Here is a 25,433-nt window from a genome sequence, read left to right as displayed (position 1 = left end):
CTAATCCGTAGCCGGACCGCTACAATGACGCAGCCTTGACTAGATACTAGAAATGTTTCTAGAAAAGGCTAAAAATAACCGAGCCTTGACCTTGATCATGGTATCGTAAGATATTTAACAGTGGTCCCATTCTTTCTTTCTTTCCACCACTATGTGGAATCCTATCACTGTCGGGCAATCTGCTACTCACCCGTTTACAGATTATTCTCGCTGGAGACTTCTCGTCAACGACGGTGGCAGACACACATGGCACTATCCCCGAACAGACGAGGAACTCGCCAACTGGCCTCAAAATACAGTTGATGAATTTTGGTTAGGTTTGAACACTGTACGTGGCGCGTTGATATAATCGAGACCTACATCTTACACGCTTCAAAGGGCCTACCAGAGCTTCCCCCGGCAAAGGACGCATACGAAGCTGCGCGAAACGGGTACGAGTTCTACAAGCACCTACAGGCTCATGACGGCCACTGGCCTGGAGAATATGGAGGCCCAATGTTCCTGCTTCCTGGCTTGGTAATAGGGTCCTATGTTAGCGGCATGGGATTCAAAGAGGAGGAGCGGTTGGAGATGATTCGGTATTTAATGAACCGTGCGCATCCCGAAGATGGAGGTTGGGGAATGTGAGTGCAATATCATTTGAAATCGACATCGTCAGGTCTTTCTTTGCGATTTCTTTCTTGCTCAAAAGAGACGCTGGGCTTCATGATCGCTCACACTTCATTTTCATATCCATGTAGAAGGCCATTCAACTGTCTTTGGCACTGGACTTAACTATGCTGCCATCCGTATACTCGGCCTTGATGCTGATCATCCTGTCTGCGTGAAAGCCCGTGCTACTCTTCATAAACTTGGTCTAGCCATTTTTCCCTACCACTCCGAGCTCCATTTGACAAAAATATACAGGTGGTGCAACAGCTATACCCGCATGGGGTAAATTCTGGCTATCAATTTTGAACTGCTACGACTGGGCAGGCAATAACCCTGTACCCCCTGAGTTGTGGTTTGATAACGTCTTTTGGACAGCAGACGTCCCACTAAAACACGTTATGTTAGGCTCCTGCCAGATTGGGTCCCATTCCACCCTCACCGATGGTGGATCCACACTCGCACTGTCTACGTCCCTATGAGCTATCTCTACGGCGTCAGATATACCATGGAAGAAAACGATCTCATTCTTTCTCTACGACAAGTACGTCCTCATCCCTGGGTAAGCTTGCTTCAAGCGATGAAATCTGATATTGCAATCAGGAATTATACCCACAAGACTACTATACCATCAACTGGCCCGCCCAACGAAACAACGTCTCAAAAGCCGACCTATATGCACCACACAGTGGGATCTTCGATGCTCTCAACGTTGTTCTATCAAGCTACGAACATTGTAACATTCCTCCCCTCCGACGCGCCGGCGTCGCCAAAGCCTATGAGCTCATCGTGCGTGAGGACGAGAACACGGAATACCAGACCCTCGGCCCTGTCTCGAAGATGTTCAACCTCATCGCTCGAGCACACGCTGAAGGCCCCGAGAGTTTCGCATACAAACAGCACGCTATCAAGCGGCAGGATTTTATGTGGATAGGTGCCGAGGGGATGATGATGTGTGGAACTAATGGGAGCCAGTTGTGGGATACGGGATTTATCACGCAGGCATTGGTGGAGACGGGCTTGGCGGATTTGGAGGAAAATAAGAAGGGGTTGATCAAGGCTCTCGAGTGGCTCAATGAGGCTCAAATCAGGGATAACCCGAAACACTATCATTCATCTTATAGGCACACGACTAAGGGTGCTTGGGGGTTTAGGTACGTTGGCTGGTGCATATCTCGTTGCCCTTTACTCACCACTGGGCAGCACGAAGGAACAAGGATACACTGTCAGCGATTGTACGGGAGAGGGCCTAAAGGCAGTCATGTACCTGCAACACGACCTTGAGTACGCGTCTCTTTGCGTTTTTTTTCTAAACCTGGATAATAAAAGTTGATAACCTAGCTTCACACCCAAACTTGTATCCGAGCGCAGAATGTGCGATGCTATCGACGTAATGCTGACTTTGCAAAACCCGAACGGTGGATTTGCAAGCTACGAGCTCATACGGGGTCCCTTTTGGATGGAAATCCTCAACCCTGCAGAAGTCTTCGGTGAGCGTTCTCCTTAGTTCGCACTGAATAGATGTTCATCCTCATGATACCAGGTGATATTATGATCGAGTACTGCTACCCCGAATGCACAACCTCTGTCCTCACATCCCTCGCCATCTTCAGGAAACACTACCCCCAATATCGTTCCAAGGACATCGAGTACGTTATTTCCTCTTCCAAATCACGCCTACTCCCTGATCTTACGCGTTCCCTCTTCGACAGGCGCACCTTGAAACATGCGATTGAATACCTCCACAATGCACAAAAGCCCGAAGGAGGCTGGGTGGGTTCCTGGGGGATCTGCTTCACCTACGCTACCCAATTTGCATTAGAGAGTCTCTCCCTCGTCGGTGAGACCTACGAGACAAGTCCGTATTCACGCAGAGCCTGTGAATTCTTGTTGAAGAAGCAGAGGAAGGATGGGGGGTGGGGTGAGAGCTATAAAGTCCGTCGTCTCTCTTGAGTCGGGCCTGATGCTAACAATGAATGAACAGTCGTGCGAGCAGAGCGCATGGGTCGAGCATGAGAACAGCCAAGTCGTGCAAACCTGCTGGGCGGTGATGTCCCTGATGTATGCCCGGTACCCATACCCCGAGCCCATCGAAAAAGGCGTGCGGCTTGTCATGTCGCGCCAACTTCCTGTAAGCTCCCGTCCTTTTTTCTTAGCTTCTTGCCTTCCCCCCTCCTTTTTTTTCACCGGAATGATTTTATTGACCCGATTCTCTAGAACGGCTCCTGGCCACAAGAAGCTATCGAAGGGGTATTCAACAAAACATGCGCTATTGCCTACCCCAATTTCAAGTTCTCGTTTCCAATATGGATGTTGGGCAAGGCGCACAAGTACCTAGCTGAGCTCAAGGGTGGGAGTGGGAGAAATGGGCTTTCGTCGAACGGAGTGAATGGATATCATTAAACTATCGTGTACTGGTTGACTCCCGTTCAACAAGCTCTGAATTATTGTCCAACTTTTGTGTACTATGACACGGCTTTCCTTTGTAGTGGTCTCGTTGAGCTCTTGTATCTGACCGAGATACCTTGGTCAACGGAGGTTGTTTGCAGCAACTACAACGATTGGCAACCCATTGAAATTGTAGAAGTTGATAGAACGCAACAAAGGTCGCAATAGAACGAACAAAACGACAAAGATAATTATGATAAGGGGAAAGCTGTTAACGACACCGGCCGGCGTTGTCGCTCAATCGAAACGGTATCACTGGGCTTCGGAGTAGGTCAGACTCGGCACTAAGTATCCCCACTGACATATGTTCCTTTTCTTCCTCCCTACCCTTCTCTCTTTTCTCCCGTTCTCGATCGGGCAAAGGTTTGGTGAAGGCAGTTGGTATAGGGCCTTCCTCAGAATGATGTGTGGCGATCTCCACAGGGTGTATGAGAATAAACTTTTCTCGCCCAGTTGAATATGGCTCAAAAGATTGTGAAACCAGCGGGAGCATTTCAACGGCATACTGGTAAAAAGCGGGCAAATTCAGCATTCAAGTGCTTTTGCCCGTCAATGAAGCACAGACATACCTCGACGCTAAACGGAAGAAACCTGCATGTCGGCTGTAAGTCCTTGGCGAGATGTATCTCGCCCTCCAATTTCCTCAGATACATTTCCTGGGTAGCACCATTTGCTGGGACCCACCAAACCGCCAACTCGACTTCGTCTATTTCCTCTATCATGTCCCCACGTTTGCCGTTGAAGAAAGGCATGCCTCCGGGATAGGACTTGGTGGGCGACGCAAAGGGATCACCGCTAAGTGTGCCGAAGGGAGATGATGGTTCATTTAGGACGGCGTCAGTGGTCGATGAAGCACCCGGGGTATAACGTACCCGCCGTGTGAGCCGGACGATGGGAGATTTGAGCGTCGAGAGAAGGTCCAGGGCATGAACGTCTAAGCATTCGAGGGTCAAGTAGCAAGGAATGACGGTGCCACGGGTATAACAGAGCTGAGAGAAGATTTGTTAATCCGTTGTTCAGACACCCTGAATTAGAGACGACGATAATCACTGGTTTGGCAAGTGAAAGTGTACATTCCACTTCTACCTCAGGCCGGCGTGGAAGCTTTCCATAAACCATGACTTTGGGCAGAGTTTGCCACCCATCTGGATCTGCCGCTGGTTCAGGAAGCGAAGAACCTTGAATATAGGCTTGCTGGCGAGCAACTGAAGCTAGGGGAGGGATAATGGAAGGTGTATAGACAACCGCCGTCTTCAATCTGAATAATTCTGTCAGCCAGAATGTCTTCAATAAGGTGGAATCAACCAACTTGCTAGCTGGGCGCAACATCCCATACGCAATATGTAAGCTTAGTTCATATTGCACGTTCGCACGGATTCCGCGCTCCAAAAAAGTTTGAGGGGTAGGATATACATGAACTGGCAAGCGGTTTGAAATGATGCCTTCAATTTGTGCCAGAATTCTGTCCTGTTCTTCTACTGCTCGTTTTAACCTTGCTTTCGAGTCTGACTCTTGTGGGGAGCTTGGCATAGAGAAGAAGCTACCTTGATTTCTCCGTCTGTCCTTGTTCAAGGAATTCTTTAGTTGCCCAGCGCCTCTCATGGAAATATACGCCGTTGACGCATCATCGGTGTTGGTGTCATTGCTGACCTGCGTAGATTGGGCTTTTTTCGAACCTGAAAAAAAAGTGGCATTCGCAGGTATACTTTGTGAACGGAAACGAGAAGTAGGTGGTGTGGTGGCATATAGAAGCGACCTTGACCTTGTCGGAGAAAGTGTAGCATCCGAAGGGCTCGAGTTGGACGATGTGCCAACAGGATCTTGGAATGGTGGAGGGAATGCAGTAGAAGTTGATATATCGACAAGGGTGGGAAATGGGAAAGCAAATGGGAATTGGTACGCCCCATTGAGTCTCCCATTGAACTTTTTCGTAGAGGCTTGGTCTCGGAAATGGGGATCCCCATCGGCGCGTGTCCAAATGCTAACGTGGTGGTCAAGAAATGTGTCAGTTCCTTCGGCAAGGTAACCTTTTATGACGCGTCCATGAAGCTAACGAAAAGAGTCAACATGAAGACCCCTTAAAATAAGCCATGGACCAACGGAGACAGTAATTGAGTTTATAGTCTGGGGGCTATCCAGTGTTAACTCGATCAGGCCCGCAACCATGTCGCCGCTCGAGAAGCGGGGGAAGTCCTGATGCCTTGACGAAGCCCCTAGGGACGGTTGGCTCAACACACGGAAGGTAACCCACGGCTTGTTCTTCAACCCGCTACATATATTGTATGTGCGTTCGGTGTGTGAAACTCCTTCTGTCGTGACTTGCTGGGCTGAAACGCCAAAGACGCTAGAATATCTGGGAGGGGCGGATGAATACCGAAGGGGCGACGGTGATGCGACGGACGCTCTAGCACTTCTGTTTTGATGGGACGCGTCCTTGACTGGGGGCGTTGTAATACCATCGTCACCATCGTCATCTGACATTGACTTCTGACTGCCCAGAGCTGAATATCGAGGTAGGTGCGTGTCAATGTTGTGGGAACAAGCCGTGGTTGTGATACGATGAGGAAATTTATTGAGAAACTTCGCGGTCAATGAGTGCTGCCGAGATGCTCGATGTTCTGGATCCATTTGTTATACGTTGCCTTTTTTGAAGAAGTGCGGAACTGAGAAAAGCTGGACATCTGTCCACCGTTGAACTGGTTGTTTCCTTTAAGTATGCGTTGAAGTGTGGATCCAGAAAGATAGCACATAATAATGTACGTGCCATGGCGATAAGATGTCAATCGACTTTCTACCACTCCCTCTTGAGTTCAGGTCAAGGGGGTTGTACACGCGTTTTTGCCTCGCCTTTGGGCGTCAGAAGGGAAGGAGAGCTTCAAAAACTCCAGTTCGGATGGTGGTGGAACAATAGACAGTGCGGCACATGATCGCAACGGTTGTACTATGTCCTCGTTGCCTCCAAATCCCTAATAAATTTTACGACACGCTCTTATGGTTTGTCTACGGCCGCAGAAGACTTTGTTCGACTAAGTCATTGCAAACTGGTCCTGGGCCAGCCTGGGACCTGGCCTGTTTTAGGCCAAAATCGTAAGTTGATGTTGACATTGACTTTTTTGAATATATCACAGAGTTGTTCACTATCACCCTCAGATTTGATACTGGTGACTGCGTGTACCGCTCTATGACACTTGAGGCAGGGTCCAATGTGTGATCTAGGCAAAGGTACCTCCATAATTGTCGACAGTTGTTGAATAATAAAGCTGATGTGCATCCCGAAAAAACAATAAGAACATTGAGCCAAGGGGGTTCAAGAATTTAAAAAAAGTAGCTGGGGTCGAATTTTTTTGTAAGGCCCTGTGTGCTTGGCCTACCTACCTACGTAATCAGGCACATGCCTATATATGGCAATATGACATCATCATCATGATCGCTCTGATCCTCTAAGGCTTCGCATACCCAATTTCGTGGGGCTATCTCCAATGCAACACATTGTAGGTGGTACTAAAAAATAGGTGAGTGTAGTGATTAACTTGTGCAAGACTGATACTCACCTGTTGAGTCTCACATCCAACCATTTTACCAAGCCATTGCATCCTGAGTGCAATACCACACCACACAGGCATCAGTTTAGAGTGTCTGATGTTACGAAAGCATCAAGATGATTCGAGTTTTGAAATCAGGTCACACAGCATACCCATTGGTGTCAAAAACTGGTCTCTAACTGTTTTGTCAGTAAATTGTGATTGATTAAAACATTAGACAAAAATTTGATCAAGATTAGACTGTGAAAAACAATTTTGAAGCCAGAAATTGGGCTGGATATAATGAAATATAATAACCAGTCAAGATAATGTACTATACAATGATATTCTAGATGCAGGAATACTGTAAATCACCTTGGAAAACCAATTTAGGACTATCTTGTAGAGGGTTCCAAAAATCTTTTTTTCGGCCTATGGCCGACCTACCTACCCAACCCCTGGTCCAGCATTCAGATCCCTGAACCCCCTTGCATTGAGCACATCGAGTGGTCATTTCCGTTATTTTATTCTTCAACATAATCTTCAGCTGAGTGGTGTTGCCATGGCTACCAAGGTTATTTCCCAAAGAAATTGTTTAGATATGTAAATTGAATGTGCTCAACATTCTTATTGTTCTTCATTTTGATCAGGTCCTTCGCCACCTGCGCGCCATCATCCCATGGCATGCCGCCGCATCAAGTCTATTAGGTACAAAATATCGGCATATCACCCAAACTCTGCGTGTCGGCTTAGTCGAGGTTGTTGCCCCGAGCCAGCCCAATCTGATGACCGATGAGGAGGTCATTCAAGAATTCTTGCGTAGACAACCCGCTTCATCGCCTGAAGCCCGGCGCATCTCTATTCAGAATATTATCAGGGAAAACCACACAAATAAGACGTTCCCTGGTACCCTCACGCAGAAGCGACCCTTATGGGGCTTTTTATATATTTCTCCCCTGGCTCACGTTCCGTCAATCATGGGGTCCAGATTGAGGATGTTAATCTTCGTCTTCTCAAAGAATTTGTTGAGCCGGTATGTTGTTTGTTGTTGTCCTTTCTTCCTCTGATGAAATTCTTGAATACAGGCAGCATCCAAGAAAGCCATCGCTGTTGGTAAAAAGTGCTGTTGGTGCTGTAACAGGCTCGGTCGCAGTCTTGGTGATATCAAGTTGCCCGGCTCACATGGGGTTTTATTCTCTTGGACTCCTCCTCGAGTGGGGGCCTTGAAGTCGCCGTTCTCCAAGCACTTGAGGACGATCTATGGCACGAACTAAACGAGGCTGTGCTGGAGAACATTCCCCGTGTTCATTCTCGTGAAAGCAGCCCGGATTTCGCGGAAGACCTAAGCTACGAAGTTCCTGGTAGAGTGATGACACAGTGGTTAAGAATCAAGATCAGTGATACCAACCCCCGAACGCAACTTCACCCTTCGAGCTCAAAATTGCTTTGACTGGTCCAAAGAAGGCAGGTGATCTTTGTGCACCAAATGTCATGGTTTCTACGCGAATGAAAGTCAACCTCATTGACTTTCATGAAGCAGGCAATGTGCTCAATACCCACTGCACCATCACCGGAGATCCACTGGCCACCAGCAGCTAACCCATCTGCTGTTATCGAGACCACCTACGACCTGTATATGTTATACCAAATATTAACAACCCCTGTATCCTTCATCGTTAGATACCAGCTGAACACAAATAGAAAAGCGTTGTTGCATCTGCTGCAGAAAACTTGAACTGAGACTAAAAACATACTGACGAAGCATCGTTCGTCAACCAAATATGTAATGTTTTGAAGCAAGTTGTTGAAGCTTGAAGTTCGTGTGTGTGTCACCATCACGTGTGAATCCAATTTGATGATGGTCTCTCCCATATATGCCCTACCATTTCTCATGAGCGGAGCGAACTAGAGAGCGTCAATCATCAGCTCCTTACCCCTCATCAATAGAACCGTACTCACGGTCAAGCTCCCACGTCCAAGAAGACCGATGGGATACCAGTACGACTGGAAAAAAAGAATGAGCAGGAACCATCTAGATGAACACACATTTGCGATGCTATCCGGATTCAGTTGAACGTCTTCGTTAGCTCCCCATTCAGGACCTTTCTCCAAGCGTGACCTAGTATCCACCAATTTGCCACCAATATTATTCCGTCGATGATAGACTATGAATAAACATTAGATAAGATCATGATGAGAGAGTAAAACGTCGTTTTCAGACCCACATGGGCGACATGGATGTCTTGTTCTCCTTCGCCAGACTCTAGGACAGCACCCTCAAACCGTGCTTTCCAGTCGCAATAGCGCTTGTAACGACATCACCTCTCAGACTAGCCGTTGCTCCAGTGAAAATAAGAATCCCCCTCTTTCCGTTCTCAATATCGTTCTCTTTGAAAGACAGTATAGCTTTCCGAGAGAACTTGGTGAAGGCGGAAGCGATGTTCGTCTGGAGAGAGGTTTGCACTTCCTCTGGGTTAACTTCAAGAAAGGGCTTCCATACTGCGTACCCCACACTGAAAACGGCGGCGCGGATGTTGTACTCTGGGGAAGGGTAGTGGTTTCGAATGGCACCACAGGCTGAGGCGATGCCTTGGACTGAGTAGCTTTCCGCGGCGAATGGCGCCGCCTGCTCTCTTGAGGTCCTGATCTCTTCAGAGAGCTTCTCGACTACGTCTTAAGTTACCGCGTGCGATGAGAGCAACGGTGAAACCTTTCTTGCGAACAGACGTCTGATAATTTGATGGATATCAGCAAATTAGCATTCTTCACAAGTGGCCTAAGTGCTTACGCAGTTGCAGCGCCAATCCCAGATCCATTTCCTAAACCTGTTCGATGCGTTTGTTTTGTCGAAGGCGGCCTTGAAAACGCGAGACGTAACTGAGGCGTTCCTGCAACTACTACGACGCGTCTCGCTGCTCGTGTGACCATTCTGTGCGTGTTTTACTTCGACAAGACTCCTTGTGGGTATGAGAAGACGGGAGACTGCCCATCTGGAGTCTTAAAGCGCCATTGAGACCAAGCAAGCACGTCATGAACAAGATTCGTCAGCTCTGCGTTTCTTGTCAGCAGATGGTTCAAGAGATCTCTGTTGTCATCTCCTTTCAGTTGGTGTAAGCCGTGCAGGGTAGACTTGGCATCGAGAAAAGGATGGTACCATGTCGATACGACTTTGAATGTCGATTGGAAGTTGCAAGAAGTACATAACAAATGTGCACGCTTTCAGCCAATTATTGGCATCGTTGCATCCTCTCATCCACAAGCGCGCACTGACTGGGCCAGTTATGTTGCCACTGCAGTGTGCAATATGTCTTCGAGCACGACCTTGAAGTTCCTGATGGTGACTCGTTGTTCCTTGAGCTTGTTCGATGACAACTTTCAATTTCCGCGACCACAGTACGCTACCCTCGACACAATGTCCACCTGCTCCTTTTTTTCCTCCCTCTCTTTCTTCCTTTTCCCTTGTTCTCGGTCAGACATAGGTTTGGTGAATGCACGTGGCACAGGGCCTTCCTCCGCATAACGTGTAGCGATCTCCACGGGCTGCACAAGAAGACACTGTTCGTCCTCGGAACAAGCTGGCACAAAGACGGACGAAACTAGTGGAAGCATTTCGACAGCATACTGGCAAAAAAAATGTGAATAACTTTGCGCCTGGTGTGTCAAAGAAATCATACCTCGACACTAAACGAAGGAAACCTGCACGTAGGCTGTAAGTCCTTGGCGAGATGTATCTCGCCCTCCAAAGCCTTCAGATACATATCCTGTGGAGCATCCTTAGGTGGGGCCCACCATACCGCCAACTCGATTTCGTCTACCTCCTTCGCGCCCCCACGTTTACCACCACCGATATTGATTTCTTTGCCTCTGGACAGGGAGGTTGAGAACCCAGCAGCAAGGGAGTCACCAGAAGTCGGTGGTTCGTTTGAGAAATTCTCAGTGGCTGGTGACGAATATTGGGCATAGCGGACCCGCCGTGTGAGCCGGACAAAGGGAGACTTGGGTGTTAAGAGAACGCTGAGAGCATGGGAATTTGAGCTTTCGAGGGTCAAGTAGCACGGAATGATGGTACCACGGGTATAACAAAGCTGAAAAAATCATGCTTCAATCATTTATCGGAGAAGAAGAGATAGTAAAATTTACGGGTTTGGCAAGTGAGAGAGTACATTCCACATCTACTTTTTGCTGGCCTAGAAGCTCCCCAGAAAGCGTAACTTTCGGGAGAGTTTGCCATCCGTCCGGATCTTGTGCTGGTCCAGGCAGCGGGGCATGTTCAGTATACGCTCGCTGGGGGAGGGGTGACAGAAGGTGTATAAACGATCGTCGTATTCAATCTAGTTGTCAGTTTCGTTAATCAAATGTTCTTTGAAACAGTGAAATCAATTTACTTGCTAGCCGGGTGCAGCATCCCGTGCGCAACATGTAAGCCAAGCTCGTATTGCACGTTCGCATGGATGCCACGCTCCAAGAAAGTTTGAGGAACAGGAAATACATGCATTGGAAAGGTGTGACTGCGGCCTTCACGTTGTGCCAGAGCTCGGTCCTGCTCCTCTGCTGCTCGGTCTTGCTCCTCTACTGCTCGTTTCAGTCTCGCCTTCTCTGACTCTTCTGGGGCGTTCGTACTCAAGTGCACAGATGAGGGGTTCTTCGAACCTGAAGAATAAGTGGCATTCGCGGGTATACTGAGTGAATGGAAGCGTGAACCAGGTGGCACGGTGGCAGGTGGAAACGAAATCGATGTTGTTGCTGTCGCAGGACTCGAACTGGATGTAGAGATAGAGTCCGAAGAAGTTTGCAATGACGGTGGGAGGAACGGAGTAGAAGTCGATATATCTACATGGGTGGGGAAGGGGAATACAAAGGGGAACTGGTACGTCCCCTTAAGTCTTCCATTGAACTTTTTGTTGGACCCTGGTTCTGGGGAACGGGGATCCCCATCGGCGCGTGTCCAGATGCCGACTTGGTGGTCAAGAAATGTGTCGGATTCTTCGGCAAGGTAACCTCTTATGATGCGCCCATGGACCTAACATAAAGGATCAGTACGTTGTGCATCCCTAGAAGATGAATCTAAACCCACGGAGACAGTGATAGAGTTGACAGTCTGAGGGCTATCCAGCGTGAACTCAATCAAACCCGCAATTATATTGCCACTTGAGAAGCGGGGGAACTTCTGGTGTCTTGGTGAAGCATCGAGCGGAGGTTGGCTGAATACACGTAACGTAGCCCATGGCTTGTTCTTCAACCCACTGCAGATGCTGTATGTGTGTTCGGTGTGCGAAACCCCTTCTTCTGTGACTTGCTGGGACAGAACGTCGAACAGGTGAGAATATCGAGGAGGAACGAATGAATATCGAGGGGGTACTGATGCAACCGAAACCCTACGATTGCTATTCTCTGAATGGGAAACGCCCCCAGCTAAGGTCCCAGTATCGCTATCGTCAGCTTGCGAATGAGTGAGTTCCCTGTGCGCGCCAAGATCGTCGCCCCAGAGGGCAACAGTGTCAGTCTCCTGGTCTAACACCGAATACTGAGGTAGGAGTGTATTAATAGTGTCAAGAGAAGCTGTAGAGGTACGATTATGAAATCTTCCAAGAAGTTGAACGCCTAAAGGCAAAGGAGAGTCGTCACAAGGGGGTAGAGAGTGCAGATTTTGAGATGCTCGATGACCAGCCATTCGCTAAAGGGTGAAACTTGACGAGATGAGCTGCTTTCACCTAAGACAGCCTTTTAAGCTGTACGAAATCGGCGCCCTGCTCTTCAGCGATGTGCTTGCCATCATGATTCGACAAAAGGAGTCCTGAGCGGCATGCGGAGGTGACCAACCATCTCCACAAAACAGATGGTGTGTGGGCACACAGGAACCGTGAAGCATCCACTCCCAAACAAGAAACAATAAGGAAGGCTCCTCAGGTTGTCCTAGGGTTGGCTTCAGGCGCTGCGTGGGTGAAACGGTAGTGCGTGAAGGGGAGAGACGGCCAGGGGTTGTTTCATTGAAATGACCAGCCCCCCGCAGATGCGGATCGCAATCTATTGCAAACCTGTTTGAGCGATATAAAGGGAGTCGTGCGGTTTGTAAGTTTTGAACTTTGTGGTAAATGTGATGTCAGTACAGAGACTTCTGGAGTCTCGGGTCGCATCAGGAGCGTATACAAGATGATACGACGAGTCGGAACTTCTCTTTGAAGATCGCAATTGTATCTCCAACTGGACCTCTCCAACAAACACGCAGTCCATTGTTCAAGCCATTGATTAGAATAGAGGATTCGGTCACCAGTGTTGCCGTTGATAAGCTTAAGAAATCTTCTTTCAAAGCTCAAGTTGCACACAAAAGGTCCTTGACTCGCAAGCCATCCGGTATTTTGCGTAGCCAGGTTATAAAGAGGTATAACAGATAGGGAAACCAAGATCACAAGGAGGCGGGATCGAAGGTGCGCCTCGTGTAATGATGTCATCGCTGAAGAACAAGCTTCTAGGGATAGAATGTCGCAAGCATACATGAGAAATCAGCGCTCAGCCTTATCAGCAGAATGTTAGACAATACTCAGAAGATGGTGCCATCTGATTTTTGTCAATAGTGGCTGAGAACACGAGTAACTATTGTTCTCCTGGACAATAGGTTGAAAATCCTGGGATGACAGCGACCAAACAGCGATCACTGGCAGCTGCAGAAGTAGATAGCCGTTTTTGGACTTCTGTTGGCATGAATGATGACGCCGAATTCGTAGTAGGTAGTAGAGGAAAGAACGAACAAGGATGTCGTGTATGTTGGGTGTGAGCAATGAACAAGGCGTAAGACGAGGACAAGGCTTTTCATCGAGAGAGGAGGGATGTTTGTTTGTGTGGGCACCTTGTTCTAAAATTACATCACCGCTTCATCTCTTACCTCGGTGACCATGTGCAATTCTAAGCTAGTCTGCAGCGTGCCCTATTCATTGTACTCGTCAATGAGGAACAATAGCCTGCAAAGCTATAAATCCCAGACAATTCAATACCTCAAAGTTCATAGCAAGTACTTGCTACTGCGCCCATTGGCATCCACATCCTACGCGATCCTTGCGCGAGCCAATCTATACCACATTTTATAACGATCATCCCTACCACCATCATGTTGACCAACGGAACCCTCGCAATTGCCATCGTCAAGCGTCAAGTCATGGTCGTCCAAGGTACTTCATTTCCCCCAGTTCTTTTTTTACAACATCTCTGACAGTGAATCTCCATCACAGCTACCCGCTCCCACACAAAATGCGACAAATACTTAGACGTCAACACCTTCTCCCTCTTCGGCGACGGTGTCTTCCTCGCCTCAGACGTCCCAAAAGCGCGCATCGCGTCCTCTGACGTCCTCACCGTCTTCCCATCCACTCACGTCCCCTCGCAGGGCTTGCTCGAGCTGCCCAAACAAGCGTTCTCCGAGTTTGTCGAGATCAGCTCTCGGTACCAGAAGCGATACGAGAGTCTTTGGAATTCGTGGATTTCTAAACATTGATTCGCTTTGGGTCCTCTCACATACTGCACCTTCGATAGGTGTATACTTCGCCATGATTACCTGCCATATCCACGACTTGCACCAGCTTATACCCGCACACACAACTTGGCTTCTGACAACCACTTGTAGCTTTAGGATTTGATTTTACTGTATCGTTAGCTCAGTTCCAACTGTATCACTACCGCCTCTCTGTACTATGTAAACCATATACACCCATATGCCCTATGCACATTTATGCGTTTATTCGTGTGAGGAGAAATGTGTGCAATATAAACAAGAAAAGCTACATTGACGAAGATGGATGGTGATTATACAACAGTTGCGATGCTTAAGCGGGATAGCTGGATTGTATCTGATAACCGACGCGAGATGGATGACCATACACAAAAAATCCGACAAAGCACACGGGGTACAGCAATGGGGAGGAGAGATAGTGGATAGAAAAGAATAGGGGGGAACATAAGATAATTTAACAGTAGTATAACTTAACGTGCGCTTAACACGCTTGTGTTGCATATGGGTCTCGATAAATCTACAGTCACAAAATCAGCGTCTGAAGTTGAAAGAAGACCACAAATAACCAACCTTGATGTCCCAAATATTTCCAATCTTCTTATCCCCCTCAGGCGCCTGCCCGTCCATACCCTCATCCTCGTCGTCATCCGGGATAATTGTATCCTGCGGCACCCTATCTGCGTCCGACTCGAGTTTTAGTCCCTGCTCGTTCGCCAAATGCAGTAAGCAGATAAAACAGAAACTCGTGCTGATCTCTTCCATCTTGTCCTTCGGGTACGACTTTTGTAACCCCGATATGACCTGGCTGAACTGTCGAGATTCGTTCGGGTTTGTTGGTTGTGGGCCAGGAGCCTCGTCTACGTCCTGTTCGTCATAATCATCAACTTCCTCTCTTTTTGGCTGCGCAAAAGGAAGAAAAAAGACAAACCATGCTCTCGTCTTCTTCCTTGTCATCATCCAACTTTGTCTTCGCAATCACAATATCCAAACCCTTCCATATATTCTCCTTCAATTTCCTAACATCCACACGCTTCGCCCTCTTCGCGTAATTAACGGCCTCCGGACGGACACGGCGAGTTTGGCCCTGAGTAGCAGCAAGCAGGTCCTGTTCGCCTGCATCTGTGTCCGGCACGCCAACGCCATCAAAGCCGTCGTCGAAGCCGGGCCCATCGTCGTAGTCGTCTTGGAAAAACTGAGTGTTGAATGGGACAGCACCTCCAGCTATGATTTGACGTTAGTCCATGTGCATTTTGGAAGCAACTTAGAAACTTACTTTCATCCCCATCATGGTCATCATCAGCGGCAGCTTGACCCGCAGCAGCCTGTGCCCAGAAATTCTCATCGACCTCCCCATCGCCATTCTCGTTCAACTTGGCTTTCCTTCCACGCATTTTCAACTGTAACCAAGTTAAGAAACACTCCCACAAAAAGACGAGGGAAAAGACATACGAAGAATTTAGGCTTCAAAAACAACGTGACAAGCTGCCGACTTGAGAAGTGCATATCATCGGGTAACCGATGTTCGTCCTTCTTTTCCTTTTTCTTCTTACTCTTCCTTGCTCCAGGGCCCGTACCAGGTAAGTTAATCCCGGCACCTTTACCTGTCACAGGAGCGAAGAGCTCCTTGCTAATCTCCTTGAGATCTTTCACAGGGGGAGTGAGAAAGTCGATTTTGGCGACTTCCTTCTTTTGGCGCGTTTTGGTCGCTTTCGTTGCAGCAGTTCCTTCTGCGTCAGCTGTTCGAATTCTTTTCAGTATGGGATATATTTGGTACAAGAAAAACAACATACGTCGGCGAATGACTTTTCTCAATTTCCAATGTTCGGGGCCAGCCCAGTTCTTGAGCAAGTTTTGGTCAAAGTAATCGAGAGCACCGCTCTCTCCGTCCGCGCCAGTCATCGCCAGAACCAAATCGCGCTCGTTCGGTAACCTGCGAGGATCAAAGGGCACGAAAGGCCCTGGCTGGCCTCCCTCACCGTCTCCCCCAGGACCTACGGAGCCATTGGAGTGTTGATCCCCTCCAAAGTCTTCGCCACCCATATCGCCGCCTCCGCCGTAATCTTCCCCACCAATGGCGTCGGCTCCGCTGAAGAAATCCTCGACGGGGGCACCACCACCGCCGTCGACGTCCATTTGGAAGTCACCATTCCCGCCTGCATTGTCGTCATCGTCATCATCATCGTCCCGGGGGTTGTCTTGGAAGAAGGTGGTATCATCGAAAGTAAAGGCGTCTTTGGCGAAGGAAAAGTCTGCTAGGGAATGTGAGATGGCTTTATCCTCTAGAACAGATAGGTCTGGCATGAATTCCTCTAAAAACATGAAAAGTCAGAAAATTTTTCTAAAATTAGCTTGAAACCTACTGCGCAAGTAACTGAGGTCTACTTCGTCTTCGGGTTCATCCATGTTATCTCCTTCCTCGACTTTGAATACTGAATCACTCGCGTCAAAAATGACCCGCATGCCTCCATCACCACCTAGTCCCAAGCTCAAATGATTCATCAACAGCCCATGAGCGCCTCCCTCGTCAAAATCGGCACAGGTCTTTTTAAACAGCGGGTCAACGCTGAACTCGAGATCTGGTTTTTTATTCCTCAGTTGCTCGGCATCTTTAGCCAAAGTGGCCCCAGGCCTCTGCGTCTTTTTCTTCTTCTTTGGCTGGGAAGGGTCTGCATCAGGGTTGTCAGAGTCGCCCTCCTCCCCATCGTTGTCTCTTCCCCCAGAAGCGAATTGCTCAAGAGCTTGCCCGTCTCGGTACCGACGCTGTCCACGCGGCTTGTCCAGATCTTGACACACCCGTCGAGCGTACACGACGCGCGTTGAAAGTTGATAGAGTTATCGTCTGTGTTCCTCAACAATGACATGTCATGGAAATAATCAATCAGAGCCGTGTTCCATGAATTGGCGGCGTTAATTTTCTTTTCGCGTTAATGAGTCAAAATGCTCTAATGAAGAGAGTGGAAAGGAACGTACGTTATCGGTTGCCATTTTCATCCATTCCTCAAAGTTGGAGCTCATAATTTCCCGAGGGAGGTTGAGCAGCGATGTAGGATCCACGGAATTGAGCTGCTGTTTCTGCTTTGCCGCCCTCGAACCCTCTGGCGCATCATTCGCAGCAGTACCCTCCGACGACGGCCCAGCCGTGGCGTTCTCCACAACCGTAATCTTGGTACTCTTCCTCCTCCTCCGTTTCTCCGCAGCGTCGTCGTTAATATTGACAGATCTCAGGGGTACACGCGCACCCGCCGCGTCTTGGACAAAACTGGCATCGTTATCAGGGTTATACACCTCGCTGAGCCGTTTCCTGATACCAGACCTCTGTGGTCTCGGTGTTTCTTGCTCAGTCTCCGGATCGGACTCGTTGTCGGAATCGGTGGGTAAGCGAGCTCGACGCGCAGGAGCCATTCTGGAAGTCTTCAACAAAGGTTGTGAGAGCACGTGATCAAACTACCTCGCGTTGTTTGTCTCGACGATACTTGCCAAACAACACCATGGATCCTTTCAATGGCGCTACGACTTCTTTGCCTGTCCCGGAGAGCTTTCAAGCGCCTCAGCGGACAGGGACGACGGCTTTATGGACCCATCTTCTCAGGAAAGACGCGCAGGCGTCCAATAACATTGGAATTATACCACCAATTGCCCCTATTGATAAAAACGCGACGACGATCCGTGTGCTGCTGCATGATACGCAGGCCAACTTCGAAGCGTTCTCTGCGAGAGTCGACAAATTAATCAACGTCGTAGAAGAAACGAAACGAGAGATCAAGGCGACAAGCACATTATTCGAACGCGAGCATGATACCCTCATCGGAGATGTCATTGATCTAGGTGCGCCCGTCTGGCTTGAACTATGCGCATACATCTTTTGCTGACTACACTTATCTCTAGTGAATCGAAGTCAGAAGGAAATTCAAAAGTCAATTGGGTCCCCAACACAAGCCCCGGCCATAGACGCCTTTTTCAAGGACGTCGACCAACGACTAGAGGGGTTGAATCAGCGCCTCGATGCCGCTCATGCTGTATGAATACATGCTTATCTCGTCTTCGACATTCTTAACCTGAACATATTCTCTATTCTTCGTTTTCAAGTTTAACCAAACTCACTCACAGGCTCTTCAAACACAGATGCAAGCCATACTAACTCTCCAGGAACAGCAAGGGACGATCCTAGCTTCTGTATTACCCTTACTACCCCTCGTTCAATCTATTCCGCTTCATTTGGAGTCTCTCAAATCTGACCTTCGTGCTGCTGTTCAAGCTGAAGCCGTTTCTATAACACCTAAAGCTTCGATTGGATTCAACCAAGACCAAACACTCCCGTTGGCCAAAAAAAGAACTCACTCTGATGTTGATGTAGACGCCAATTTTTCTTCGCCCATGTCTTCCCTGTTGACGGCCAAGCGGGCGCGTCTCGAGAATGCGGCGGAAGCTCCAGAAACTATATCAGCCGGAAGGGATTCGGAAACCGAGGCACTCCGCCCAGCAATGTCGTCTCCAGATAAAGAACCGCCCAAATCTTTGATCGTCACTTCTCTCCTAAAACAGCTCCAAAGGACTTCAACGTCTCCTACCGGACTTGTCAACACCTTGTCTGCCTCTCTTGGTAACGCAACACCTCGTCGGCCCCTCGCAGATATCTCCCTGGCACAACTCGAGCGTCCTCCCTCTATCGCAGGCCGCCTATCAAGTCGTTCGAACACTTTGTTATCTAGGGCTTCATCACCTCTCGTGCTTGGAATAACACCGTCTGCTACGCGCCCACCACGCATGCTACGAGTCCACACGTCGACCTCAGGATCAGCTCGCGATAGAAATGCACCCACAGGCTCATACAAAACAAACTCGGCAACTGCAGCGATCCCGGCTCTACTCACAGAAAAACCCAAATCCTCTGCAAGCAATGGGAATCTGCTACTGACCTCCGCGCTGAAAACGCCTGTTCGCGCTCCTTCTGCTGCTCCTATACACCCTCAAAAGTCAACTCCGCTGAAGAGTACACCACGTCATCCAGTTCCCGAACCGCCCTCAAGTTCAAATTTCACCGAACCTCCTCAGTCGGAGATTCCAACGACAACCAAAGCCTCAGCCATGTGTCCTCCCCGCCCTCGACCAATTCGCAAAAATACTCAAGCTCCAAAGCCTGACATAGTTCCAAATACTCCCATGCTTCCAGCTCAAGAAAAAACTCCTTTCACTGATGGGGCGATCAAGAGCTCGCCAATTATTAACCTTGCGGAGGGACAAAGAGAACGACGGTCGCCTTTCGTGAGTTCTATCATATCTTCGCCTTCCCATACTTCATCAATGTCAGCAGAGAGCAGGGAGGCGGTTTATTCCTCTTGTGGACACGGACGAGGAAGATGAGGATGAGTGAAGCAGTAGAATTGGTGTACATTTGTAGAGTGCTTCAATGTTCAATTGATTCAAGTCCTCCCAAACTGGAAAGCTACTCTTGCAGATGTCCTATCCAAATCTCAACAGGGGCACCGCCAGCTCCCACTCTCTCGCCAACTTTCTCAAACTCTACCCCAATTTCAGCTGCCATATCCCATAACGTCCTTTCAGCTGCGTCTCTCTCCTTGTATCCCAACAGGATCGCAGGCGGTTTAGAGCCCAAGCGCAATAGCTTATCGAGAGTCCGAATGAGCGAGGGAAATGACGCGGTGTTGTATGTGACGTCGGCCATCCTAACAGAGATCATATCAGTTGTGTTGAAGGGACAGTCGGGGAAAGGGTGCCAACACAATGGCGTCAAGCCCGTCTTCGAGGCCGGTGACATCTTCTGGGAGGTCTTTGTCGTCCCAGTCTAGTACGACGGCTTTTGGAGATGTCATAAATGTGTGCTGATTATTTGAGATGTTTTGTTCGAGGAGAGGCATTGCAGACGCTATCATGAACTTTGTCATTACAATGGGCCCATGAGGAAGCAAGAAACTCACAAACGTCGGTGGCGATGATGTTATCAGCGGGATTACTTGCAGATCGTAATGCTGCAATCGTAATCGCAACAAGGCCCGTTCCCGCTCCTAGAACGCAGAGTTGGATTAATTTGACGACGAAATGAGCTCGACACTCGCCTAGTTCCAGAATTTTACGACGTTCAGAGGAAAACAAAGCGTCCCTCATCTGTCTGACGGCGGCACTATCCGAATCTGAATCGGTACGATTGTAAAGGCCAACCAACCAAGAGCTTAATCCAATCCCACTATCCCAGATTTTCTAAAACGCTCTAAACAGCATCAGAAATCGTTCTTTCTATGAGTATGATTAATGCTCACCTTATCGAGGTCAAACGAGGTCTGCTCCGTGATTTTTAAATCCATGGGCAGATTACCATCATCTGATTCTGCTCTTGGGAACCTATACACCCTCTCGACGTGTTCCTGCTTCTGTGCTCCCTTCCCACACCGCGCCGTGAACAAAATGGGCATAGACATAACAGGAAACGGATGCCTCCCGACACCACCGTCCGCCATATCGATCTCCAGCACCTTTTGAGCGTTCGCCGGTGTCCCAGTCAACAAAAGCCGCCAGTACTGTCCTTCGCGCACATTCGGTGGCATAGGCACAGGAATCTCTTTATACGCGTTAGCTTGTCGCCATGTAGTCAGTTTACGAGGTGACGTTGTGATTATTGGATCTGAATTCCTTGTCGCGTTTGGGATTTTTTGGGGTGGGTGTTCTTGAGACCAGAGGTAGAATATGTCTTGTGAGTCTTCGAATGACTCCGTGCGCAAGTCATTGGCTATTTGAGGCGCAATAACTATGTTACTGTAGGGCGCTGCTTGGCAAGGAGGGGGACGGAGGAAGGAGATGTAGAAAAACATGAGCGATGCTATCAACTTCAGATAACCGTGGCACAGCCACCAATGACGTCTCTCTCCTTCTCTCCTTAATAACTGGCATGCCAGCGCCTGTTGAGCGCGTTCTGCACAAGGTCCTTTCGTGTAATTGTTTGGCTTGACAAAAGGCGATAGGTATGCGACACTCCGGCGTCAAAGAGCGCTGGCTGTGCTTCCGGTTTAAAACCCTCTCTTCAACCTCTCCTCTCAAAACTGCTCAAGCATCTCTCTCATGGAATTTTCATACTCATCGCGGCAAACTGGACTGCTTCATCGCAATAGGCAGCACCCTAACCGCTTGCAAGCCAAATTCGCGAGGGCATGCATTTAAATCTGTTGAAGCTATCCCTTTGTAATTTTCTGTTTTGATTAACAGATGAGAAATGCAGCCAGCGGCGACGGGTCTGTCTCTCCGTTCATCACTGTCTGTTTCGTAAATGGAGACGACCCCACCGCTGTTCGTCGCCTTTTCACGTCTCATCTGAAAAGCTGTCCCTTACTTCATACCTAACAGAATGGTTTACCACCTCTGCGATCAGTCGCCGATATCGATAATCTTTCGGAAGCAGACGCCATGGCCTATCTTACAGGTTATGGTTTCAATGACGTCCCAGATGATGTAGTTACAAGACGCGGTCTTATCAAGATTGCCATTGGCTGTAGGCCATTATAACGTTCATCGTTTATCTCTCCCTCAGGTTAATGTTCTCATGCAATTGCTACTTGGAGCAGCTTTTGAAGCGCTCGAAAGGTTGCAGATCCCTCGTACGTTGGTACGCGAAACGCCGCGTCATCTGCTTCACGAAGTGTGATTGGTACCATTCGACTAAGACTACCAATGAGGATGAACTATTTCACTTTCTATGTCGTTGCAAGATATACCATGAGTTCCCACACAAATGACATTTATGATTGCAGTTTGCAGGGGGATGTCTTGCGTGCATTCTCCTTGACACTCCAGAACCGTGTGCCACAATCATTGTGGCACACGGTTCTGGAGTGTCAAGGAGAATGATTCTGTGCTTTTCACCAGTCGGCAAACATATAAGTCTTCTGTTATTCCAAAGTTTTCTTAAAGCTACCTCACACAGTACCTGGTCATCAATGTCGCAAAGGCATGAAAATCAAATTTTGCAATACCCCTCTGATAGCATTTTGCTTGACAGGCAATTAACGCATTCAGCGTCTCTGGTTTGACCAGTCCGTATATCATCGTTCCGTTCAAAAACGGAGATGGTTCCACCACCGTCCTTCCTATTTTTCTGTCTCTCCTGCATTGCTCTCCCTTACGTTATATCAAAACATAAAGTTCTAGAATCGGACATCGCTATCAATAATCTTTCAGCAGCAGACGCCCCTGCCTATCTCATAGGACATGGTTTTGACGACGTTTTACATGACGCAGATAAACGACGCCACCTTGTCAAGCTTACAATAGGCAGTAGGTCAATATTTTGAGTTTGTCACTTTTTTTCTCTCTTCAAGTTACAGAAGTTGTTCTTATGCGTAGGCACCACAGGTACTGACTGCCGTCAGCATCTTTCATATCATTGGGATGGCCGCAATTTGTGCAGTGAAGCTATAGCCGGCACAGCGGGGTGCCATCTGCATCAGGATACCGATAAACTGGCGTACTTACACCTTCATCCCCGTTTTGCAGTCTGTCATGATGGCGACGTACGAGTGACGAATGTGCCGTTTGCAAAGAAGATGCCTCCGCTCGCGTTTTGACGTTTGAAGTTGAACTTCCCCCGTCAAACCTTCATGCACATGCGTCACATTGCCATGCTTATTGCTCAAATGCACCTTTACAGTGATTTGTGGATTCTACTAATGATGGTACATCTTGCCCAGGCCTATTTTAACCGCTGAATTAGGTTGGCTATGGTGAACATTCACGATTAGCCCATGGTGACAGCGAGCTTTTTTACGATGAGCTCTGATTGCCCAAACGAGATTCTACTGCCCAGGTCACCTGTACGTAGTTTCTCCCTACGTTCCGCTTGCTCTTGACATACTAATTTGAGTTCAAATTTAAGTTTGACCATTGTAGGCGTCTCGCAGCTGTTGTCGTTGGCCAGCTTCTCGTGCTGTAAAATGGAGAAGACTCAAGTTGGGCGCCGCGTAGCTGTGACGCCCTGTTGAATCAGGATGGCGACCCACGAGGATGTTCACTGTGTCTCTATCTATGGCAACTCTTGGTCTTTCACTGCATAAAAGCCCGACATCGACATGTTATTACATGTACTGCCCCCAGCTCTCTGGGCCCATCTTACTTGCCTACCACTTGATTCACCAATCGCATCGATTTCCGCACAATGCGTCTTTTTGCCAGCCTCGCCGTCCTTGTCCCCCTCGTCGTCTCCGTTGTCGCTGCGCCTGCCATGGCTCCCTTCGATCAGCTCTTCTACAATGTTGGAGACATTACCGTGCTACTTTCACGTGCTAGCGCCGTCGCAGCGTCCATCAACCTCAAAACAATTCCAGTAAGTGGAATGCTTGCTCACCCATTCAAAGACAAGCTTAGTTTTGACTTCCCCGTTTAGGACTTCATGTCTTCATTGAAGCGTTGATCTCCAGCTCGAAGAAGCTGGAGGTCGATGTCAAGGTAAGCCAGCCCTTGCTTCAGATCACATTCAACAGGCGATGACGACTTTGTTTAGAACGCTGCAGCCCCAACCTCTACTCAGGCTACCGCCATTGTCGAGGCTGTGCGGGAGACTTTGGTTCCTATATATGCCGACACGATTGCTGAAATCGTAAAAGCTAAACCCACTATCGTTGCAATCAACCATTTACCAGACGTGGTTGACGTCTTGAAGTCCTTTATATCAGTGTTTGTGGATGCTTTCACGGAGTTCATCAACCATTTGCCTGTATGCTGTATCTGATTGTGAAGTCAATTATGCGCTGAACATCCTTCATTGTAGCCCAGTGCGTACGCGAACAACTTGAGACTCGCGATTGACTTCGAGACGAGCTACATCACTAAAACTTACGTCGACGAGTCCTAAAGCAACTTGTCCAAAGACATGCGTTTTTTGTGTATTAGTTAGAATGTCTTTTCTGTACTTGCATCATGGAGATCCTTTCAAGCGTTGAGTGGTGGTATAAATTATGACGATTGCGTACATTACTTCTGTCATGTCTTTTGGTCAGAAGGATATTGAATCTCCAAAGTCCGTCTAATATGATTCCAGATCGTGGGACCATACGCGTAATACGCAACCCCAAATGCTGCGCCTCCCAAGTGTGCCCAATGATCCAAATACCTACGAGCGAGGTCCAGTCAGCACTGACAAGACAATCAGCAATTTTGACGGTAGCGTACCTCCATCCTCGAAGAATGCCAATCATGTCTAGCGCGACCAACCCTCCAACACCCCACTGTATGTTAATTGGGTAAGAGGGAGGGATGAACAAAGCAATTTGAGAATCTGGGAACGCAAGTGCAGTCGTCGTCACCGCGGCGTAAATTGCCCCAGAGGCACCGAGGCTTGGGAGGATTTCGGGAACCTTTTTCTTTGCCACAGTAGATGCGGTAGCAGAGGCAGCGGCGACTGCACTAGCCCAAGTGTCAGCCTTCGGTACCGCTTGGCTGGAGGTGGCAAGCTGAGCAACCAGTCGTGGATAACGGAACTTGGCGTTGACGACGTGAGATACTAGACCCGAGAATAATCCAGCTTTTGTCGTCGAGGTCAGTTAAAATGGCATGAGAACTTGAAAGTTGAAGCCGAAAGTACCTGATACGAAGAACGCAAGAAAGTGGTAGGCAGCTGCCAGTGTCGACTCCAGCATTTGTGGCTCAGCTTTCCCTTGCTCCCTGAGAAGATAAAAGTACGCTGCAGATCCTGGGATATTTTTTTTTGAGAAAGCCTACTTTCGAATGGAAATGAGATTTACCAAAGCTCTCTAATGCTAGGCAATTAAACAAGAGGTAGAAGAAAGATCGGTGACTGTCAATTAACCATTCAGAACAGGTAGAATAAGATCGACAAGAAACCTACCTGAACATGCTCGTCAGGAGAGTGAAGGATAGTCCAGAAAGAGGATTATGCATGAAGCGAATGGACATGGGGCCTTGCCACCGCCGAACCTTCCACGCCACCCACACAGCTGCATTAAGCAGACAAATTTTCCAGCACAGTCGCTTTCCCTCAGAGGCATCTGCGTAGGGCTGCAAGACTGACACAAAAGCCAGTCCAACCCAGGGACGAATTAATCCCGGCATCTCCTGAAGCCTCAAATTAAGTCCAGCGAACCATTCCCTGAGGTCCTAAACGACTCGATCGGTCTGAACGCGTACTTCTCAGAGAGAAAAGAACTCACTTTAATGACCTCTACATTTTGGGCTCGTTTCAGATCGGTACTTGTGAGGCTCTGGAGAGAAGCGAGTCAGTGACGTCACTCGAGTGACCGAGAATTCTGATAATCAGCGTACAGGTTCAAATCGTATTTTTCGGTTCTTGGGTTATA

At 48.4% G+C, this 25,433-nt stretch overlaps 11 protein-coding genes across 11 annotated transcripts; 4 read left to right on the top strand and 7 right to left on the bottom strand.

The window, feature by feature from the left end:
* Positions 1-93: 93 nt before the first annotated feature.
* LACBIDRAFT_302915 (uncharacterized protein) lies at positions 94-3,051 on the top strand (the record flags this gene model as incomplete). The annotated part of the gene is made up of 12 exons (XM_001883776.1): positions 94-328; positions 379-613; positions 741-854; positions 907-1,003; positions 1,057-1,192; positions 1,252-1,802; positions 1,852-1,932; positions 1,990-2,138; positions 2,192-2,297; positions 2,361-2,583; positions 2,633-2,779; positions 2,866-3,051. Exons 1-12 carry the CDS (start codon positions 152-154, stop codon positions 3,049-3,051), a joined length of 2,202 nt encoding a protein of 733 aa, XP_001883811.1. The 5' UTR covers positions 94-151.
* A 539-nt stretch (positions 3,052-3,590) lies between these two features.
* Positions 3,591-5,577, bottom strand: LACBIDRAFT_302914 (uncharacterized protein; the record flags this gene model as incomplete). Its single annotated transcript, XM_001883659.1, has 4 exons — positions 3,591-4,085; positions 4,147-4,354; positions 4,406-5,145; positions 5,197-5,577. The coding sequence occupies 4 exons, from the start codon at positions 5,575-5,577 to the stop codon at positions 3,591-3,593; spliced, it is 1,824 nt and encodes a 607-aa protein (XP_001883694.1).
* Positions 5,578-6,966: 1,389 nt separating this feature from the next.
* On the bottom strand, positions 6,967-7,131 carry LACBIDRAFT_302913 (uncharacterized protein; the record flags this gene model as incomplete). The annotated part of the gene is made up of 1 exon (XM_001883658.1): positions 6,967-7,131. One exon carries the CDS (start codon positions 7,129-7,131, stop codon positions 6,967-6,969), a length of 165 nt encoding a protein of 54 aa, XP_001883693.1.
* A 1,749-nt stretch (positions 7,132-8,880) lies between these two features.
* On the bottom strand, positions 8,881-9,433 carry LACBIDRAFT_302910 (uncharacterized protein; the record flags this gene model as incomplete). Its single annotated transcript, XM_001883657.1, has 2 exons — positions 8,881-9,284; positions 9,406-9,433. 2 exons carry the CDS (start codon positions 9,431-9,433, stop codon positions 8,881-8,883), a joined length of 432 nt encoding a protein of 143 aa, XP_001883692.1.
* A 559-nt stretch (positions 9,434-9,992) lies between these two features.
* Positions 9,993-12,288, bottom strand: LACBIDRAFT_302909 (uncharacterized protein; the record flags this gene model as incomplete). The annotated part of the gene is made up of 5 exons (XM_001883656.1): positions 9,993-10,238; positions 10,292-10,702; positions 10,758-10,897; positions 11,007-11,637; positions 11,692-12,288. The coding sequence occupies 5 exons, from the start codon at positions 12,286-12,288 to the stop codon at positions 9,993-9,995; spliced, it is 2,025 nt and encodes a 674-aa protein (XP_001883691.1).
* A 1,361-nt stretch (positions 12,289-13,649) lies between these two features.
* On the bottom strand, positions 13,650-17,520 carry LACBIDRAFT_302907 (uncharacterized protein; the record flags this gene model as incomplete). The annotated part of the gene is made up of 10 exons (XM_001883655.1): positions 13,650-13,780; positions 13,841-14,625; positions 14,689-14,982; positions 15,047-15,339; positions 15,392-15,515; positions 15,568-15,854; positions 15,909-16,427; positions 16,479-16,784; positions 16,862-17,033; positions 17,089-17,520. The coding sequence occupies 9 exons, from the start codon at positions 17,518-17,520 to the stop codon at positions 14,344-14,346; spliced, it is 2,709 nt and encodes a 902-aa protein (XP_001883690.1). The 3' UTR covers positions 13,650-13,780; positions 13,841-14,343.
* An 86-nt stretch (positions 17,521-17,606) lies between these two features.
* On the top strand, positions 17,607-19,489 carry LACBIDRAFT_302906 (uncharacterized protein; the record flags this gene model as incomplete). Its single annotated transcript, XM_001883775.1, has 4 exons — positions 17,607-17,943; positions 18,004-18,134; positions 18,205-19,380; positions 19,430-19,489. 4 exons carry the CDS (start codon positions 17,607-17,609, stop codon positions 19,487-19,489), a joined length of 1,704 nt encoding a protein of 567 aa, XP_001883810.1.
* A 72-nt stretch (positions 19,490-19,561) lies between these two features.
* Positions 19,562-20,942, bottom strand: LACBIDRAFT_302905 (uncharacterized protein; the record flags this gene model as incomplete). The annotated part of the gene is made up of 4 exons (XM_001883654.1): positions 19,562-19,802; positions 19,858-20,002; positions 20,055-20,334; positions 20,394-20,942. 4 exons carry the CDS (start codon positions 20,940-20,942, stop codon positions 19,562-19,564), a joined length of 1,215 nt encoding a protein of 404 aa, XP_001883689.1.
* Positions 20,943-20,995: 53 nt separating this feature from the next.
* LACBIDRAFT_302904 (uncharacterized protein) lies at positions 20,996-21,874 on the top strand. Its single transcript, XM_001883774.1, has 4 exons — positions 20,996-21,276; positions 21,334-21,414; positions 21,472-21,616; positions 21,690-21,874. Exons 1-4 carry the CDS (start codon positions 21,190-21,192, stop codon positions 21,767-21,769), a joined length of 393 nt encoding a protein of 130 aa, XP_001883809.1. The 5' UTR covers positions 20,996-21,189; the 3' UTR covers positions 21,770-21,874.
* A 1,401-nt stretch (positions 21,875-23,275) lies between these two features.
* LACBIDRAFT_329611 (uncharacterized protein) lies at positions 23,276-23,971 on the top strand (the record flags this gene model as incomplete). The annotated part of the gene is made up of 5 exons (XM_001883773.1): positions 23,276-23,386; positions 23,407-23,443; positions 23,504-23,565; positions 23,621-23,833; positions 23,888-23,971. The coding sequence occupies 5 exons, from the start codon at positions 23,276-23,278 to the stop codon at positions 23,969-23,971; spliced, it is 507 nt and encodes a 168-aa protein (XP_001883808.1).
* A 128-nt stretch (positions 23,972-24,099) lies between these two features.
* Positions 24,100-25,188, bottom strand: LACBIDRAFT_302902 (uncharacterized protein; the record flags this gene model as incomplete). The annotated part of the gene is made up of 5 exons (XM_001883653.1): positions 24,100-24,229; positions 24,289-24,640; positions 24,701-24,808; positions 24,861-24,913; positions 24,965-25,188. The coding sequence occupies 5 exons, from the start codon at positions 25,186-25,188 to the stop codon at positions 24,100-24,102; spliced, it is 867 nt and encodes a 288-aa protein (XP_001883688.1).
* Positions 25,189-25,433: the final 245 nt, after the last annotated feature.

Source organism: Laccaria bicolor, genomic scaffold (assembly GCF_000143565.1).
Source record: "Laccaria bicolor S238N-H82 LACBIscaffold_22 genomic scaffold, whole genome shotgun sequence".
Taxonomy (NCBI): domain Eukaryota; kingdom Fungi; phylum Basidiomycota; class Agaricomycetes; order Agaricales; family Hydnangiaceae; genus Laccaria; species Laccaria bicolor.
The sequence above is the reverse complement of the archived record's forward strand: the minus strand, read 5'-3'. Positions and strand labels throughout refer to the sequence as shown.